The sequence below is a fragment of the Hemiscyllium ocellatum genome, chromosome 10 (genome assembly GCF_020745735.1).
Source record: "Hemiscyllium ocellatum isolate sHemOce1 chromosome 10, sHemOce1.pat.X.cur, whole genome shotgun sequence".
Taxonomy (NCBI): domain Eukaryota; kingdom Metazoa; phylum Chordata; class Chondrichthyes; order Orectolobiformes; family Hemiscylliidae; genus Hemiscyllium; species Hemiscyllium ocellatum.
Window position 1 is genome coordinate 23,567,764 of NC_083410.1, and position 17,642 is coordinate 23,585,405.

Sequence of the window (17,642 nt, forward strand, 5' to 3'; positions counted from 1 at the left end):
TGAAAGTGGAATCGCAGGTAGATGGGATAATGAAGAAGGCATTTGGTTTGCTTGTCTTTATTGGCCAGTGCATTGAGTATAGGAGTTGGAATGTCATGTTGTGGCTGTACAGGACATTGGTTTCGGCCTTTATATGCAATTCTGTGTGCAATTCATAGGAAGAATGTTGTGAAACTTGAAAGGGTTTGAGATATAAGGAGAGACTAAAGAGAGGGTTTTTTTTCTCTGGAGTGTCAGAGACTGAGGGGTGACCTTATAGAGGTTTGTAAAATTATGACGGGCATGGATAGGATAAGTAAACAAGTTTTTTTTTCCCTAGGGTGGGGAGGCCAAAACTAGAGGTCATAGGTTTAAGGTGAGAAGGGAAATATGTAAAGGGACCTATGGGGCAACTTTTTCATGCAAAGGGTGGTACGTGTATGGAATGACCTGCCAGAAGAAGTGGTGGAGTTTGGTACAATTACAACATTTAAAAGGCATTTGGATGGGTATATGAATAGGAAGGATTTAGGGGGACATGGGCTAATGCTGGCAAATGGGACTAGATTACATTAGGATATCTGGTTGGCATGGACGAGTGGGGCTGAAGGGTCTGTTTCCATGTTGTACATCACTATGACTTTGACTCTGTGACTGATGGGTGCCTCCATGGAATTCAGGACTGCTCCCCTAAAACTTTGTGAAATGGCTACTGTGAGCATGCAGGTAGGTGCTATGTGACTGAACACTAAATGAGCAAGTGAGCATCCCTGAAATACAGCCAGTTCTAAACCATGAATTAGTGCTGTGGCCTTGCAGCAGCCTTTCAAAGCTAGTAGCTAGTGCACTGAGCAATGCTGGTCTGTGTTACCTAAATGTCCTGCAACTGGATTGGAGGGATGCCGTGGGGATCCTGAGGGGTTGTAATTATCAAACACTAATGTGCATGGAGGAGGGGCATGTGCGACTGCTGCCCATTGATTGTGCCCTGAGATACTGTTGAGTGGTGAGGAACATGGAGGGGCCTTTGCAGCTAGTGGTGAACTGACTCCATGTACCTGCTGTAATTTCCATGATGAAAGTTTTCAGCATTAGCTTGCACACAGCTGGTGGCAGGATGAAAAGCTGCACATATTGAGGTGATATGTGTAATTGCTCAGGTAATTAACAAGCAACAATCTCCTTAGTAGGCAACTCACTAAGTCGTAGTGAGAATCTTGCCTCACTGCTGGAACTTGCTAAAAAGGTGTAGCAAGTTGCTCCCGACATTGAGGTATGCCAAGCGAGACTTCTCATACGTTTTTCACCATACTCCATATCATTCAGGCCCTTATAAGATCCATCCTGTATCATTTTTTATTGGTATTACATTATTTTTAACCCGTGTTATGAAACTCTACTGCCCCTGTTTAATTTAAGTCCATTATTCTTGCCCAGAGTATCTCTTCAATGTCCCCATTTCAATCAAGGCACTGAGGCATTTGTTTTTCATTTACTGCACAATGTCTCAATTTTTTCATTTGCCACAGTAAATCATGTCTAAGGTGGCAACATTCAATGATGATAATATAATCTTTGAAATTGCAGTGATTAAAAAAGAAACACAACATGTGCAGTAGTTAGCGAATACTATTACTTTTGGATTTGGACTATCCTGCTGTTTGTGTTTGAAAGTGATGGCTGCAGCGATAATGTAGCAAAATCTCAATCTATTCTTGTGTTACTATGAGTTAACTCGAAACATAAATTTCCTGACAGACCAATCATTTGACCATTCCACACCTCCCTTTAACCAGGTACTGCTAATAGTGTACAGATTTTAATAAGAAACATTGCTTTTATCTGACTTGCCAATCATACAAACCATATTTAGGAGTGAGTGTTAAATCATATGAAGATGAAAAAGGACTAGGCATCAGTAAAACCTACCATATATTATAGTGTGACCTGTGCATACAATACTTTTGTATGATAGGAAATATGATAATCAATTATGTGAGACCTAGCCTTTATGATTGGACCCTGATTGGGGAAATGTCTTTTCCCTCATTATCCATGACTCACAAGGAAAGAATATTTCCACAGTTGCAACCAGCTCCTCAACCTGTCCGAAGTTGAACCAGGTTTTCAAAGGCAGGCTCAGGAGTCACTATCTAACCAGTTCAGCAAGCTGTAAAATGCACCACCCTGTTCTGTGAACTTTCTGAATGTGCAAAGGTAACTCCTGTCCTTTACAGGAATTCTGAACAGTAATTCAGACAGGAATTCTGCATGCCTCAACATCCCCATCGCTCATTCCCTGGCAAAGACACTTGATTGTCTTTAAAACTTGTCGTGGGTGGGCAGCTTGAAATCCATCTCCAATTCCTAATGTTACTGTGCCACATTGGCTACAAATGGGGTCAGTCAAGAATTGTCAAATGGCCCCATTCTTAAGTCTGTTTCATTGTGTAATATTGGGGAGATTTCTGTATAGACTGCTGCTTCATCAAAGGCAGATCTTATCTTATTTTTAGGAAGCACTCTCGAATTCCTTAAGAGCCATAATTTATTAAAGTGCTTCCAAATTTCTTTATGATAGAAGTTGTGAATTATGTGTTTCACAATAGATCTGTTCTAAAGTAGGTGTTCAGCAATGTTTCATAGGAGCACTGATTGTACCTAGTACAGAAACGAAAGTTCTGAACCACAGTATTGCCGAGAAACTGCAAATACAATTAGGATTTGAGAAAATAAATCATTTTTCAACACGATTATAAATATTCAAGTAGTACTTTTTTTCTCCTGAAGAGAAAGATTTATAATTGTGTTTATTGACAAATTTGATCTTGAAGAACTTCCTAATACTCCAAACCAGCCATATTCTGCTTTCTCCTTTTAATCCCAGCTCCTATGTCTATCATAGAGGGAGAAGAAACTCTCCGTCATTTGTCCAAATGTGTTTTTAAACTCTCAAATGTAGTTTTTTTTGATGTTTACTCACTGTGCATGACTGAATGGTGGGTTGGTCCATTTCAGAGGTCAGGTAAGAATCAATGCAATACTGTGCAATTGGAGTCAGATGATAGGTTCCTTAACAAATGGGGCTTTTAGTCATAATTACTAAGACTAGGTTTATATCTCAGATTTATAAATTGACCTTAAGTTTTACCAGCTGCCATGTTGGGATTGAACCCATGTCCCCAGAGCATTAGTCTGAGTCTGTAGATTACTTCTAGTTTGGTGGCATTATCTCTGTGACACTGCCTTCCCTGAAGTCAATCAGTAGAATGTAGATGTTAGGCTGTGGATTTGCTATCGTCTATTTTATACTAACATTCTTAATGGTAAATTGATCCCAATTTTTCGAGATCTCTTCGCTGCCCTCTTCATTCAACTTGTGCAAAGCTCCAGTTGGATCCCAGTTCTCTACATAAAATTGTCATCTTTGTTGTTCCACTGCTTTATGGTTTCACATCATACTTTATCTATTGTATGATAACTATCTCAATAACCTTCTCCATCCCTACACCCAAGTGTCTCCTTTCCTCTGACTCATGCCTCTTGTGCATTGAATAGTTTTTGTGGTCTATCCAAATATTCCTCATTTGGCTCATCATTGGCTTAATGGTTTATTCCTCTGTGAAGTGCTTTGAAATGATTACCAATGTGAGAAGCAGCACATAAATGTCAGTGGTTGTTGTGCTTATATAATGTCTCATTTGTCAGAAATATCTGAAAAACTTTGGCACAGTGCATGACTTTGAAGTTCAATATCATTATAAGTCAAGATGACAACCAGCCTGTGTACAGCACGATAGCACAAATATATTGTGATAAATGACCATTTTCTTTCCTTTTAGTTCAGATTTCTGAGGGAGACTTTTTTCGTCAGAATCCTGCTATCTCCAAGCAATTGATGTTTTTTTTTAAGTATGCATCTTTGTCTTGTCTCTTTTCTGACAATAACAGCACCATCCCTGGAAAATAATGGCATTTTGATTTTGCCACTCTGATACAGAAAGAGAAACTGTGCTAGCTCACTACCTGATTTCTACTTCTTGTGGGAAATTACTTGGCCCTTATTTAGCAGCTCTCTTCACTGGCTTTTCTTTGTTTGAGATAGGTCAAGGTAATGTCCAGTGCTGTAAGACTTCCCTTTAAACTCCTCCACATTCTGCATCAAATGATTTAACTCTTCCAAAAATGTGAGCAGGCACATGCAGATTTTGTGAGATTCAGTAAACCATAGGTGGTTGATCATTATTATCGTTGAATCAATTTCTCTAACTGGTTGTCACTTCTGTTGCTGATCCTTTGGAGCTTTCAAAAGTGACTGTCAGGCCAGAAAGGGAAGCATGACCTTTCCATATTACTCAACACATTATGAAGGTGATGATCAGCGGACACCAGTCAAGTATTTAACAACCTGATGGGGCTGTCTCAGGAGTGATTTGATAGCTTTATGTCTGATAGCCTTCCAAGATATATATCACACCAATGGAAATTCTGTCTTTTCAAACATTTTGATTTGATGTAGACCAAATAGAGAAGGGCAATTTCTGTAGAGTTTCCACTAGAATTCTATCTATGTTGTTTTCTACATGGGCCATATTGCTTGGATCCTATATCTCTCACTGTAAGTCTATCTTTAGCTATGGCTAAATGCCCCAAACACTGGTACTGGTTAAACAACACAACAATCTAAGCTCTCACTCATTGCTGAAGAGAATAGTGTCAACCTGCCTCACTATATTGTCTCTACTCCCACTACATTCCTTTTTGCTTTCACCACTTGAAAGGCTCCCTATACCACAATGCCATGCTCAGTTAGCTCATCCAGCATGCAGCCCTTACTTTCATCCAGACAAGCTAAAAGAACTTCAAATTTGTTAGACAGTTGCAAAGACTGTGGCCCTTCCACTCCAGCCCTCTGGGTCCCTTCAACTACTGCACTCACTATCATGTCTGAATTTCTCGACCGGTGACCAAATCAGAAGAACCTATCCTAAGGAGTGTGATTGCCTCCTGGAACAAAGAGTCCCTCTTGCTGATGTGTTGTGGTGTCTGTCATTCAGCCTCCAACTCAATGATTCAGAGCACAAGCTGCTCAAGGTGCAAATACTTTTTACAGACCTGTTTGTCCTGGATCACTCTGGCCTCCAGCATTACCCACATTCTGTAATCACAACACACCACCTCATTTAATGTGTTTTAATTGTCTACTTAATTATTTTAATCAATTATTACTTCCCTTTGTTTATTCAACTTACCATCATTTCCTGTACTATTTAAAATCTTCGGAATAGAATACACTTTAACCACTTATTAGATTTTTTTCTACCCATTCATTGGGTGTACACATTGCTAGGTGGGCCAGCATTTATTACCTATCTCTAGTTGTCTTACGAAGGTGGTGGTGAGCTGCCTTCTTCAACTGCTGCAGTCCATAAGCTGTTGGTACAACCACAATGTCATGAAGGAAGATCCAGAATTTTGACCCAGTAACAGTGAAGTAACGGCAATACATTTCCATGTCAGGATGGCTTGGAGGGGAACTTGTAGGTCGAGGTGATCCCTTGAATCTGCTAAAAGTAATCATGGGTTTGGTAGATTTTGTCTAAGCAGTCTTGGTGAATTTGCAAAATACATCTTGTAGATGACACATAGTACTGCTACTAAGTGTTGGTGGTGGAGGGCATAGATATTTGTGGATGAGGTGCCAAACAAGTGACCTGTTTTGTCTTGGATGGTGTCAAAGCTTCTTGAGTGGTGTTGAAGTGCACTCATCCAGGCAAGAGGGGAGTATTCCATCATTCTACAGATTTGTTTCTTGTAGATGGTTGGACAGGCTTTGGGTGGAGGGAGGAAGGAGGTCAAAAGGTGACTTACTCGTTGCAGGATTCCTAGCCTCTTAACTGCTCTTGTCGCCAGAGTATTTATATGACAAGTGCAGTTCCAATTCTGGTCAGTGGAATCTCCGTTGTTGTGGTGCTGTGTACTCTTGTTATTCAATAATTTGTGAAAATCATATTCCTGAACTAGTGCAAGTCTATAATGAAGCACAGAACAACAACAGTTTAAATGAATTAATTCTATTTTGGAAGAATGGGAGAGCAGAAATGCCTGTTAGCTTAGGACAATGCTGGTTAAATAAATGTTGGAAAAAGACAACAGGTAATTGACTGGCAAAGAAATGGATCTGGTCATAGAGAAGTACAGCATGGAAACAGACCCTTCGGTCCAACTAACCTAACCTAGTCCCAATTGCCAGCATTTGGCCCATATCACTCTAAACCCTTCCTATTCATATATCCATCCAGTTGCCTTTCAAATGCAGCAATTGTACCAGCCTCCACCACTTCCTCTGGCAGTTCATTTCATGTACGCACCACCCTCTGGACCTCTGAAAGTGAAAAAAAATTTGAAATTGAATTGGGGAGCCAAGTGAGCCATCCACAGAAGCAGAGTGCCATAAGCAGTGCTATTACAACTGCTAAGACTGATATTTTTAATTTGTGTTATTTAGGACTGTATTCGTATGCCTTTTTGCAGTTGAAAATTGTGGCGCTGGAATAGCACAACAGGTCAGGGAACATCTGAGGAGCAGGAGAATTGACATTTCGGGCATAAGCCCTTCATCAGGAATGTGGGGTGGTAAGGGGGCTGAGAGATAAATAGGAGGATGGGAGTGGGGTTTGGGAGAGGGTAGCTGGGAAGGCTGGGAAGGTGGATGCAGGTGGAGGATAATTGTGATTGGTTGGTGGGGAGGACGGAGCAGATAGGTGGGAAGGAAGATGGACAGCTAAGACAGTTCAAGAGGGCTGTGCCGAGTTGAAGGGTTGGATCGTGATGAGGTGGGAGGAGGGGAGATGAGAAAACTGGTGAAATCGACATTGATCCCGTGTGGTTGGAGGGTCCCAAGGTGGAAAATGAGGCATCCTTCCTCCAGGCGTCGGGTGTGTTGGATTTAGCAGTGGTGGGTGCCCAGGACTTGCATGTCCTTGGCAGAGTGGGAGGGGGAGTTGAAGTGGTCACAGGGCAATGGGGTTGTTTGGTGCCCCTTTGCAGTTTGTATTTTAGAGTAACACTGGAACTATCAGTCACAGAGAGAGGATAATTGTACCATTTGTTGGGATTGGATTGAAACATTAGAGTTGAAGATGAGAATTTCCTCATGCATGGCATTAAAACTCAAAACTGTGAAACTTGACAAATTGATGGTGATCTCCTTTGAAATTCCTCATTAACAATTTGAAAGAAAGAAAATTACATTGCATTTGTACAACGGCCACTGCCCCTGGTGTTGCTGTCGGAACTGAAGAGTTGCTAGGCCTCTGATTGGAGGTGGGGCATACAGCCTCACAGGGGTGGAAACTGGCTACAAGCAGTTGATTAGCTTCTCAGCATCATGGCTTCCATAGCTAGTGAGAGACAGGGTTGTCCCTGACTTTCTAGTCGGTAGCTCTGTGTCACCACTTTCATGGAAATCCCAGGTTTACTGTACACTTATCTGTGACTGTCACATTGTTATGATTACTGAATCATTCTGTTCCTTTAAAGTCAGTGCTCTGGCACTCCCTATGGGTCAGTGCACTACTTGGCCATATGCCAATGCCATTTAGAACCTAATTAATATGGTCATTGGATATTTATTTGAATTTTCAATTGCTTGGCTCATCTGCTGGAAGAAAAGCTGGTTATCATCAAGATCTGAAAATGTGGTGCAACTCTTATTTATGCAGTAAGGTAATCTGACTGTGATTTACTCATGTTTTATACATAAACATGAAGGCTGAAGTGTGATAGGTGTATCTCAGACTCTCATATAAAAATTCTATACCCACACAACACTGAAAATACCTCAAAACCCTGAACCTACCAAATCAATTTTGAGTGCATCTAAGTCATAAACATGTCTTTGTACTGTATTTTTGTGTCTGCATGTGCAAGTGTTACACTTATTTCAATGTATTTGTCACTATGTGTATGTTAGTAGAAATATTGCCCTGATGAAAATACTCTGAATTTCAAATGTACAATCAGGACAAAAATTGGGTCAAAAGTTGATAATGACGCATTGCTTCATTTTTATTTAAAATCTATACATGTTTACTCTTGATATTTTCTACAAAACTTCATAGCTTTAAAAAATTAATTAAGTAGAACTTGATGGAGTTCAGTACACTCCACTGAATTTACAGATTCAAGCATTGCCTGTGGAAATGTTTGGCTTCAGCTAAAGAATCTTGCACTTTTCTCACACTCCATCCTGTTCTATCCTTAGTCCTCTGACGTTACAGCTACCTGTGCATTCAGGGTCCCCAAGAATCTATTTCTCATTCCCATTTCTTGCACTTTCACATGTTATGACTCAATGACATCACTCACAGGCACAGATGTGGGTCAGTTTTTACATAAGCCACTTATTGGGAGCCTGATAGAGTTGTGTTTAACATTATATTTGGAATCCAATCTGTTTTTACTTCGTATTGAAGTCAGTGCAGAGTACTATTGTGTAGGCTGTACTGATGGTTCTCCACTTAATCCCATGAATTTCCATTCCAACAAGTTACTGTCCTAGAATCCACCTCAAAATGAGTGTTATACCCAAATCTTACTCGTGACTATTTTCTTCAATCCCAATCTGCTTTGTCAGACTGCCTGCTTATTTTTCTCATTATGCGTGAACCAAGATTTACTCATCAGCTGCATTGGTAGGACTGAAGCCATCATTTTTGGTGTCCATCAAAAAGCTTGTTCCTTTGATATTGTTCATGCTTCCACCTGTGTTCATTTAAAAAGCAATTTGCGTAAAACCGAGGCATCCTATTTAATTTCAATCTGACACTCTATTCATTATCAAGACCAAATGCTTCAGTCTGCATATTATAGTCCACTTTTTCTGTGCTTGACCCCTTGCCCACTGTTATCAAAACAATTAGCCAGGTTTTTGGAAGCTTAATTTGTTACATCTTCCCCTTGTTTATAATCATTTTTCACCCTGTATAAACTTAAGTTTATTCAAGATTTAGATGTCTGTATCCTGCCCTGTTAAAGACTACTTTTTCAACACTCCTCTACCTTCTGACCTATGTCATGCACCTGTTGAACAGTTGTGTATTAATGCATTCATTCCAATGCATTAAATCTTAAAACCTCAACTCCATTTTTAAAATCTTCCTTAGTTTCAGTCTATCCATCTCACTCTCTCCAACCTCCCCATTAACATCTCTTCACCAGCCTTACTCACACTCCTGACCACCCTTTGGACTTCAGGCTTTGTCTTTCATTACATCCCTTTGCCTTTTGCACTACCACTGATGACATAATCTTAAGCTACCTGCCTCTACTGTCTAGAGAAAGCACCTGTCGAAACCCCTCCACCTCCCCCTTTTACTGTTGGTCTCTAAGTTCATCTTCTGAACCAAATTTTTATTTATCTTTCCTGGCTAATGTTTAGCATCAGCAGCTATCATTTCTCTTCTATCATCCTCTCCTGGTTTTGAGGTTTTTTTGTGTAAAGGTACCACATAAATGTAAGTTGTTTGCTGTTGATAGGAATTCTGACAGCCCTTTCAACTTCATTTTTGGAACTCTGTCTGACTGTAAGTACCTCTGTTTCAATACTTCCTTTCCTTCCTTCCAAAGTACTGAACACTAGCCATTTTGGTATTAATTATTTATTAAATACCACCCATTTGATTACACTTTCAGACACCTTTCCTAACTCTTCCAGGGCTGCTCAATTTTTATTCTCTTCTGTGAACTGCTTCAGGAATATTTCTCTGTTTAAGATGCAATGTATATGCTGGATTTGCATTTAACTTTGCATTTCACAGTTTGCAGCTTATTTCTGGAGAATAATGTATGGATGTGTTTGACATCAAATCAATGTTTACTATTATTCCATGGTTTTCAATGCCCTCTGCAGTGTAAGCTGTTCATTAGACAGAGAACTCCAAATGATGCTTATGTTTCATTTCTCTTCTTGCAGAATGATGAAGTTGTGCTGCAGTGCAGTGCCACCTTCCACAAAGAGCAGCTCAAACTCTGTCTTGCTGCAGAAGGATTTGGCAACCGACTCTGTTTTTTGGAGTCTACCTCGAACTCTAAGGTGAGCCTTTCAGATAGTTATTGCGCCCTGATCAGACATTGCTGAGCTTTTTGAGTCAATGATTGTTGCCACATCAGTTTTTGGTTGGCTCAAGGATATTATGTATTTGCATGATATGTTCGACTGAGGAAGGGATAATAATCCGAGATCAGTTAGAAACTGAATAGATGAATGAATATAATGAAGGGCTGGTCTATTTTTGAAGAGAAGTTAAAAGTAATCAACTCATTCTTGCGTAAGATGACTGATGCAGACAACTGTACTTGTTAAGATTTCTTGAATTAAAAATGTAATAGATACATATTAAGAACTTGTTGTTATTTAATAATTAATGCTAGAGCAGTGCTTTGGATTTTTTTTCTTGAGACAGGATTAATCAATATTCTCTTGCTAATGGAGCCTCTGGGCGACAGTGATCACAATGTGATACAATTTTGTGTTCACTTTGAACAGGATTCACAGCACATAGCTGATACTCTCTGACACGTATAACCTCAATCTCTCACCCTCGCTGCTTAACCACCACACTGTACACTTTATTTCTCTGTAGCTAAATCCTGTCTGACCACCCCCTTAACTCTGCCCTGTCCCCAGTGTCCACTGTCTACAGGCAGTTGGTCATTGTCTAGTAGGGCAACAAGCAAGCAATTGGATAAGTCCCAAGTATGAGCTTTCAATTTCAGACATCAAAAGATATCACAAAAAATTCAATAGTGACTGAAAATTGCTCTGACAACGCAAACCAGATTTCAGCATCATGACCAATGAGTGTTTTACACTACACTCTGCTACACTCAACTTTCATATACTGGAACTGAGTGTCAATCAGGTCCTGTCTGGCCTGTAGTGCTGAACACAGCTGAGCTCTGACTCACACACACAAGGAGAGCTTCCAACTCTCTAGTGTCATTATCCTCCCCCTTAGAAGACTGCTCCTGTCCCCCCCAATTCCTCAGCTTTCTGCACATCACCTCATTGCCGACTCCAACTGTTTAAATCACAGCTCACCAGATGAAGCTGCACTCTATTAACCCCAGACACTGGTCCAAACAGTAGAATCACATCATCAAATGCCTTGTACTGTGCTCCATTATGGGCTTGATTAAGATATAACAGCATTACATTTGTTCTCTATGTCATTCGGGGGTTATGCAATTGTGATATGAGGCATGGATGCAGTGGGTAGCCCTTAACCCTGAGTGACTAGCATTGTAAACTGGACCCTCAAGTATACCAGTTAAATGAGAGTGCTCCAAGATGCAGGAGTCCTAGCAGCTGCCAAGGTATGGGGCACACACCTCCAGGAGGTGGGAATGGTTGTCACAAATGACATGGAACACAGAACAGAGAACAGTACAGTACAAAACAGGTCCTTCAGCCCTCGATGTTGTGCTGACGTTTATCCTACCCTAAGATCAGACTAATCTATATACTCTTCATTGCTCTAGTTTCCTAGTGCCTATCCAAGAGTTGCTTAAATGTCCCTAATGTATCTGACTCTAATACCACAGTTGGCAGTGCATTCCATACACCCACCACTCTCTGTGTAAAAAATCTACCTCCAAACACTCCCGTAAATCTTCTTCCAATCACCTTAAAATTATGCCTCCTTGTGATAGCCATTTCCACCCTGGAGAAAATTCTCTGGTTATCCACTCTATCTATGCCTCTCATCATCTTGTACACCTCTCATCCTTCTTCACTCCAATGAGAAAATACCGGCTCCCTCAACCTTTCCTCCAGTCCAGGCAATAAATGGTAATTCTCCTCTGCATCATCCGTAAAGCTTTCACATCCTTCCTATAATGAGACAACCAGAACTGAACACAATATTCCAAATATGGTCTAACCAGCACTCTATAGAGCTGCAGCATAACCTTTAGATTAGATTAGACTTACAGTGTGGAAACAGGCCCTTCGGCCCAACAAGTCCACACCGACCCGCCGAAGCGCAACCCACCCATACCGCTACATTTTACCCCAACCTAACACTATGGGCAATTTAGCATGGCCAATTCACCTAACCTGCAGATTTTTGGACTGTGGGAGGAAACCGGAGCACCCGGAGGAAACCCACGCAGACACGGGGAGAATGTGCAAACTCCACACAGTCAGTCGGGAATTGAACCCAGGTCTCAGGCGCTGTGAGGCAGCCGTGCTAACCACTGTGCCACTGTGCCACCGTGCCGCCCACGTGTGGCTCTTAAACTCAATCCCACCACTACTAGAAGCCAACACACCATATGCCTTCTTGACAACCCTAAAAACTTGGGTGTCAACTTTGAGGGATCCCTGGACATGGACACCCTGTTTATCCACACTGCCAAGAATCCTGCCTTTAACCCTGTATTCTTCATTCAAATATGATCTTCCAAAATGAATGACATCACACTTTTCCAGGCTTAATTTCATCTGCCACTCTCAGCCCAGTTCTGCATCCTGTCAAAGTCCCATTGCAGCCTACAACAGTCCTCTACACTATCTATCACTTCATCAACCTTCATGTCATTGGTAAACTTACTCACCCACCCTTCCACTTCCTCATCCAAGTCATTTATAAAGATCGCAAAGAGCAGAGGTCCCAGAACAGATTCCTGCAGAACACCACGGGTAGCTGAATACTTCCCATTTACCACCACCCTCTGTCTTCTATAGGCCAGCCAAATCTGTATCCAGACATCCAGAGATCCCTGTATCCCATGCCTCCTTACTTTCTGAATGATCCTACTATGGGGAGCCTTATCAAATGCCTTGCTAAAATCCATGCACACCACATGCACTGCTCTACCTTCATCAATGTGTTTTGTCACATCCTCAAAGAATTCAAATAAGGTTTGTGAGGTATGACCTGCCCCTCACAAAGCCATGCTGACTATCTCTAATCAAACTGTGGTTTTTCAAGTAAGTATCAATCCTGTCTCTCAGAATCCTCTCCAATACTTTACCCACCATAGATGTGAGACTGACTAGTCTGTAGTTCCCAGGATTATCCCTACTCCCTTTCTTGAACAAGGGAGTAACATTTGCCACCCTCCAAACATCTGGCACTGGACAGTGAGGATGCAAAGATCATCGCAAAGGCGCAGCAATCTCTTCCCTCACATTCTGTAGTAACCTGGGGTAAATCCTATCTGGCCCAGAGGATTTATCTATCCTCATGTTTTTCAAACTTTTCAGTGCATCCTCCTTCTTAACATCAACTTGTTCAAGCATTTCAGTCTGTTTCATACTGTCTTCAGAAACGTTAAGGTCCCTCTCAGTTGTGAATAAATACTGAAGCAAAGTATTCATTAAGGACCCCCCTACCTTTGACTCAAAGCGCACGTTCCCTCCACTATCCCTGATCAGCTCAACCCTCATTTTGGCCATCCTCTTGTTCCTCATATAAGTGTATAATGCCTTAGGATGTTCCTTAATCCTATCTGTGAAAGCTTTTTCATGACCCCTTCTGACTCTCCTAAGTCCATCCTTCATTTCCTTTCTGGCCACCTTGTAATTCTCTAGAGCCCTGTCTAACCCTTGCCTTAAGTAAGCTTCCTCATTCCTCTTGACTAGATGGTCCATGTCTTTTGTCATCTAAGGTTCTTTAAACCTACCATCCCTTCCTTGCCTCAATGTGACAAACCTGTCCTACACTATCAGCAAGAGTTTGCTAAACAACCTCCACATTTCTGTCGTGCATTTCCCTGAAAACATCTGTTCCCTGTTCCTGCCTAATAGCGTTGTAATTCCTCCTCCCCCCCCGCAATTAAATACTTTCCCATAACATCTGCTCCTATTCCTCGCCATGAAAGATCTGACACTTGGCCTGGCTTGTTGCCAAGCACCAAATCCAATATGGCCTCCCCTGTAGTCAGCCTATCTACATATTGAGTCAGGACCTTTTCTTGGACACACTTGACAAAAATTTCTCCGTCCAACCTATTTGAACTAAGGAGGTTCCAATCAATATTAGGGATGTTAAAGTTCCCTGTGACAACACCACTGTTACTTCTGCACCTTTCCAAAATCTGCCTCCCAATCTGCTCCTCCGTGTCTCTGTTGCTGTTGAGGTGTCTGGAGAAAACTCCCAATAATGTGACTGCTTCTTTCCTATTTCTGACTTCCACCCATACTGACTCTATTAGACAAACCCTCCTCAATGACCTCCCTTTCTGCAGCTTTGATAATATTCCTGATTAGCAAAGCCACTCCCTCACCTCTTTTACCTCCTCCACTATTCCTTCTGAAACATCTAAACCCTGGAACTTTCAACAACCATTCCTGCCCCTGTGATATCCATGTCTCCATAATGGCCAGAACATTATAGTTCCAAGCACTGATAATTATTTTATTAAAATAGAAACATTTCAACCCATCACACTGACTGCACCTTTGTCTTATCAAGGGCCTGTCCCTCCTCACAAACTCTCTGCACACAGTATCTGGCTGTTCACGACACACTCCATCATCTGATCCATAGCTCTGGTTCCCACCCCGAAGAGCTCTAGCAAACCTTCTGCCCAGGGTCTTGGTGCCCCTCCTGTTCAGATGCAATCTGTCCTTCTTGTACAAGTCCCATCTTCCCCAGAAGGTATCCCAATGATTCACATATCTGAAGCTGTCCCTCCTACAGCAGCAGATGACCTGCAGATTTATCAAGTGGAATTCTGCAGTGTTGTGATATGGCCCTCTCAGTGCCATATGTGTGCACCTGAGGGAAGGCTCCAGCACTGATCTTATTGCGGAGGTACAAAGGGAGCCAGTGTGACCTTTCATAGATGGCATCAGTCACTGGTCTGACGCAGTTGTGGAGACACAATTGAAAGATCCCACACAATCACCCGGCAGTCCCTGGAGGTTGCATTGAGGTTCAAAGCAGCTGTCACCTTCACAGCTACTGGGAGAGGGTGGCCTCCCACTCTTGCAGCCCTCAGGCCCCACTCCAGGATCTAGCAAATGTCTGTCGCAGTGCTCCCTGGACATACTGAGCCAGTGCTGGCACTGCATCTCACTCATCCACAGGAAGTGCAGTCAGGATAGTAAAACCTGGTTCTTCAATGCACTCCATGCATCTGTGTCTCCAACATCTTCCTGAGTGGGGTATTCCTCATCTTCCTCAGTGACCTGCTACTGCCTCTGAACTTGTTTGTCAGTCCTGTACCTCCTGCATCCATCTTCACCGTCTTAGGAAAGCAACAGCAGTGACCAACATGCCACCCACGGCAGAGCACCAGACCCTCAGTGGAAATGATCTAAAATGGGAGCAAAAGGAGAGAGAGTAGTTTCGGATAAAAATGTCATCGAAATATTGTGCCGCAGAGGGCTGAGAACGCTGCACCACACTGTGACAAAAGCTGCATATAGAGAACAAATGGCCATGTTTCCGTCAGCCATCTGCATTCAGGCTGAGCATGTGCAGCAACTTGGTGAAGGATGACTGACCGTGGCAAAAGCCCCTATGGGCTTTTGATGGTTGTGCCCAGGCCCCTGTAAGATTCAGACCTCTGTATGATTCAGACACAGAGTTGACTAAGATATTGGCATGGGAAGAAGATTGGCTAACTAACAGGAAACAGAACTTAGAGATAAATGGATAATTTAGTTTCCAAGTTTGCAAGGGGCAACTAGTAAAGTATGACAGGAATTAATGCTGGGTCCTCAATTATTTATACTCGAGAGTGTGGTGCTGGAAAAGCACAACAGGTCAGGCAGCATCCAAGGAACAGGAGAATCGACATTTTCATTCCTGATGAAGAGTTTTACCTGAAACGTTGATTATCCTGCTCCACGGATGCTGCCTGACCTGCTGTGCTTTTCTAGACTACAATCTCGATCTAATCTCCAGCATCTGTAGTCCTCACTTTTGCCCTTAATTATTTATAATCTAATCTATCAGTTAGATGAGGGGACTCAATGTATTGTAGCTGAATTTGGCAATGACATCAAGATTCATAAGAATGTAAATTTTCAAGACAAGGTAAAGAGTCTGCAGGGGTAGGTTATATGTGTGGGCAAGAATTGGCCGATGGAGTATACAGATGTGAGTGTGAACTTGTTTGTCTCGACAAGAAGAATAGAAAATTGTTTAAATGGAGACAGGTTTCAGGACTTGTGGTGCAGAGGGATTTGAAAGTTCTGGTGCATGAGTCAGAGAATTCAGGTATGCAGTTACAGTCAATGATTAGGAAGTTAAATGGGATGTTGTCATTAAATTGCAAGGGAAATGGAATATAAGAATAAGTAGATTTTACTGCAGCTACACAGGGCATCGATGAGATCACATTTGGAGCACTATATACAATATGCTGTCTTCATTTGAAAAAAAATATAATTACTTTAGAATCAGTTCAGAGAAGGTTCACTTGACTCATTCCTGGGATGAACAGCTTATCTTCTAATAATGATTGAACAAGCTATATATATATCTTTTGGACATACATTGAGAAGTGACCTTATTGGAATATATGAGATCTTGAGGGCGAACTCCTGGATCTTTGGATAATAGGAGAATGCTTTCTCTTGTAAGGGAGATTAAAACTATGTCACTTAGTTTAAGAATAAGAGGTTTCCCTTTTAAGACAAAACTGTTTTCTCTCAGAGGGTGATTAAGCTGTAGAATTGTATTCCTCAGAAGCTAATGTAAGCTGGATCCTTAATTTTTTTCCAGGCTGAGATCGTTTTTTGACAGACAAGGGTATCAAGGGTTATGGACTGCAGATGGGAAAGTGGAGCTGAGACCACAACCAGATCAGGCATGATCTTATTGAGTGGTGGAGTGGGCTCAAAGGATCAAATGGTCTACTTCTCCTCCTACATTCCTATGTTGATGTGTGGGAAGTCAGATCATTTCTACCAGGCTCACGTTGTAAGTTAAAGCCACGTTATAATGCATTATTGACATGCTATAATGAGAGTTATATATTTCTTAATGACAGTCAATCATAGCAGAGCCTGATCATGCTAATGACTGTTATATACTTAGAGGAGGCAATTTAAAATAGAGTCATGCTGCATCTAGAATGCACATTCCTTTGCAAGACATGAATCTCCTGATTTTTGCAGAAATATTACTCTCTTTTGCTCCCCAAAGGCACTGACTCCTTGCTGGATTGTGGTCCACCACTGAAAGTTATTGTCCCTCAGTGCCACATTCATGTCTTGACAGTCAATGTTGTGTGTGTGTGTGTGTGTGTGTGTGTGTGTGTGTGTGTGTGTCCCCGTCCAGTGGTGTTGGAAGGGCAGGTGAAATCCTACATCTGAGGAACAGAGCTTTTGGTGGGTTATTCCAGTAATGACCAACTCCATTCCAAATCGCTGACATAATTGTGTCTCAAGGTTGGTGAAAAAAAAACTCTTGATAGATGGCCATGTTTTAGAGCATTGTTCTTTTGATCTTGCATCCTTCAAGATTAACTTTTTATAGTCAAAACAAAAGCAGAAGTTGCTGGAAAAACTCAGCAGGTCTGGCAGCATCTATACAGAGAAATCAGAGTTAGTGTTTCAGGTCTGATGATCCTTGCTCACAAGTGTTTTTTGTTTCTCATTTAGTGTCCACAGTTCTTTCGGCTATTATGGTCAAAGACAG

General features: G+C 41.6%; 1 protein-coding gene across 1 annotated transcript in view; it reads left to right on the top strand.

The window, feature by feature from the left end:
- The first annotated feature begins 684 nt into the window (after positions 1–684).
- Positions 685–17,642, top strand: part of ryr2a (ryanodine receptor 2a (cardiac)) — a 551,531-nt gene continuing 534,573 nt past the window's right edge. Inside the window, exons 1-2 of the mRNA XM_060830792.1 lie at positions 685–705; positions 9,956–10,075. Coding sequence (XP_060686775.1) covers positions 685–705; positions 9,956–10,075 — 141 coding nt within the window. The remainder of the gene's footprint in view (positions 706–9,955; positions 10,076–17,642) is intronic.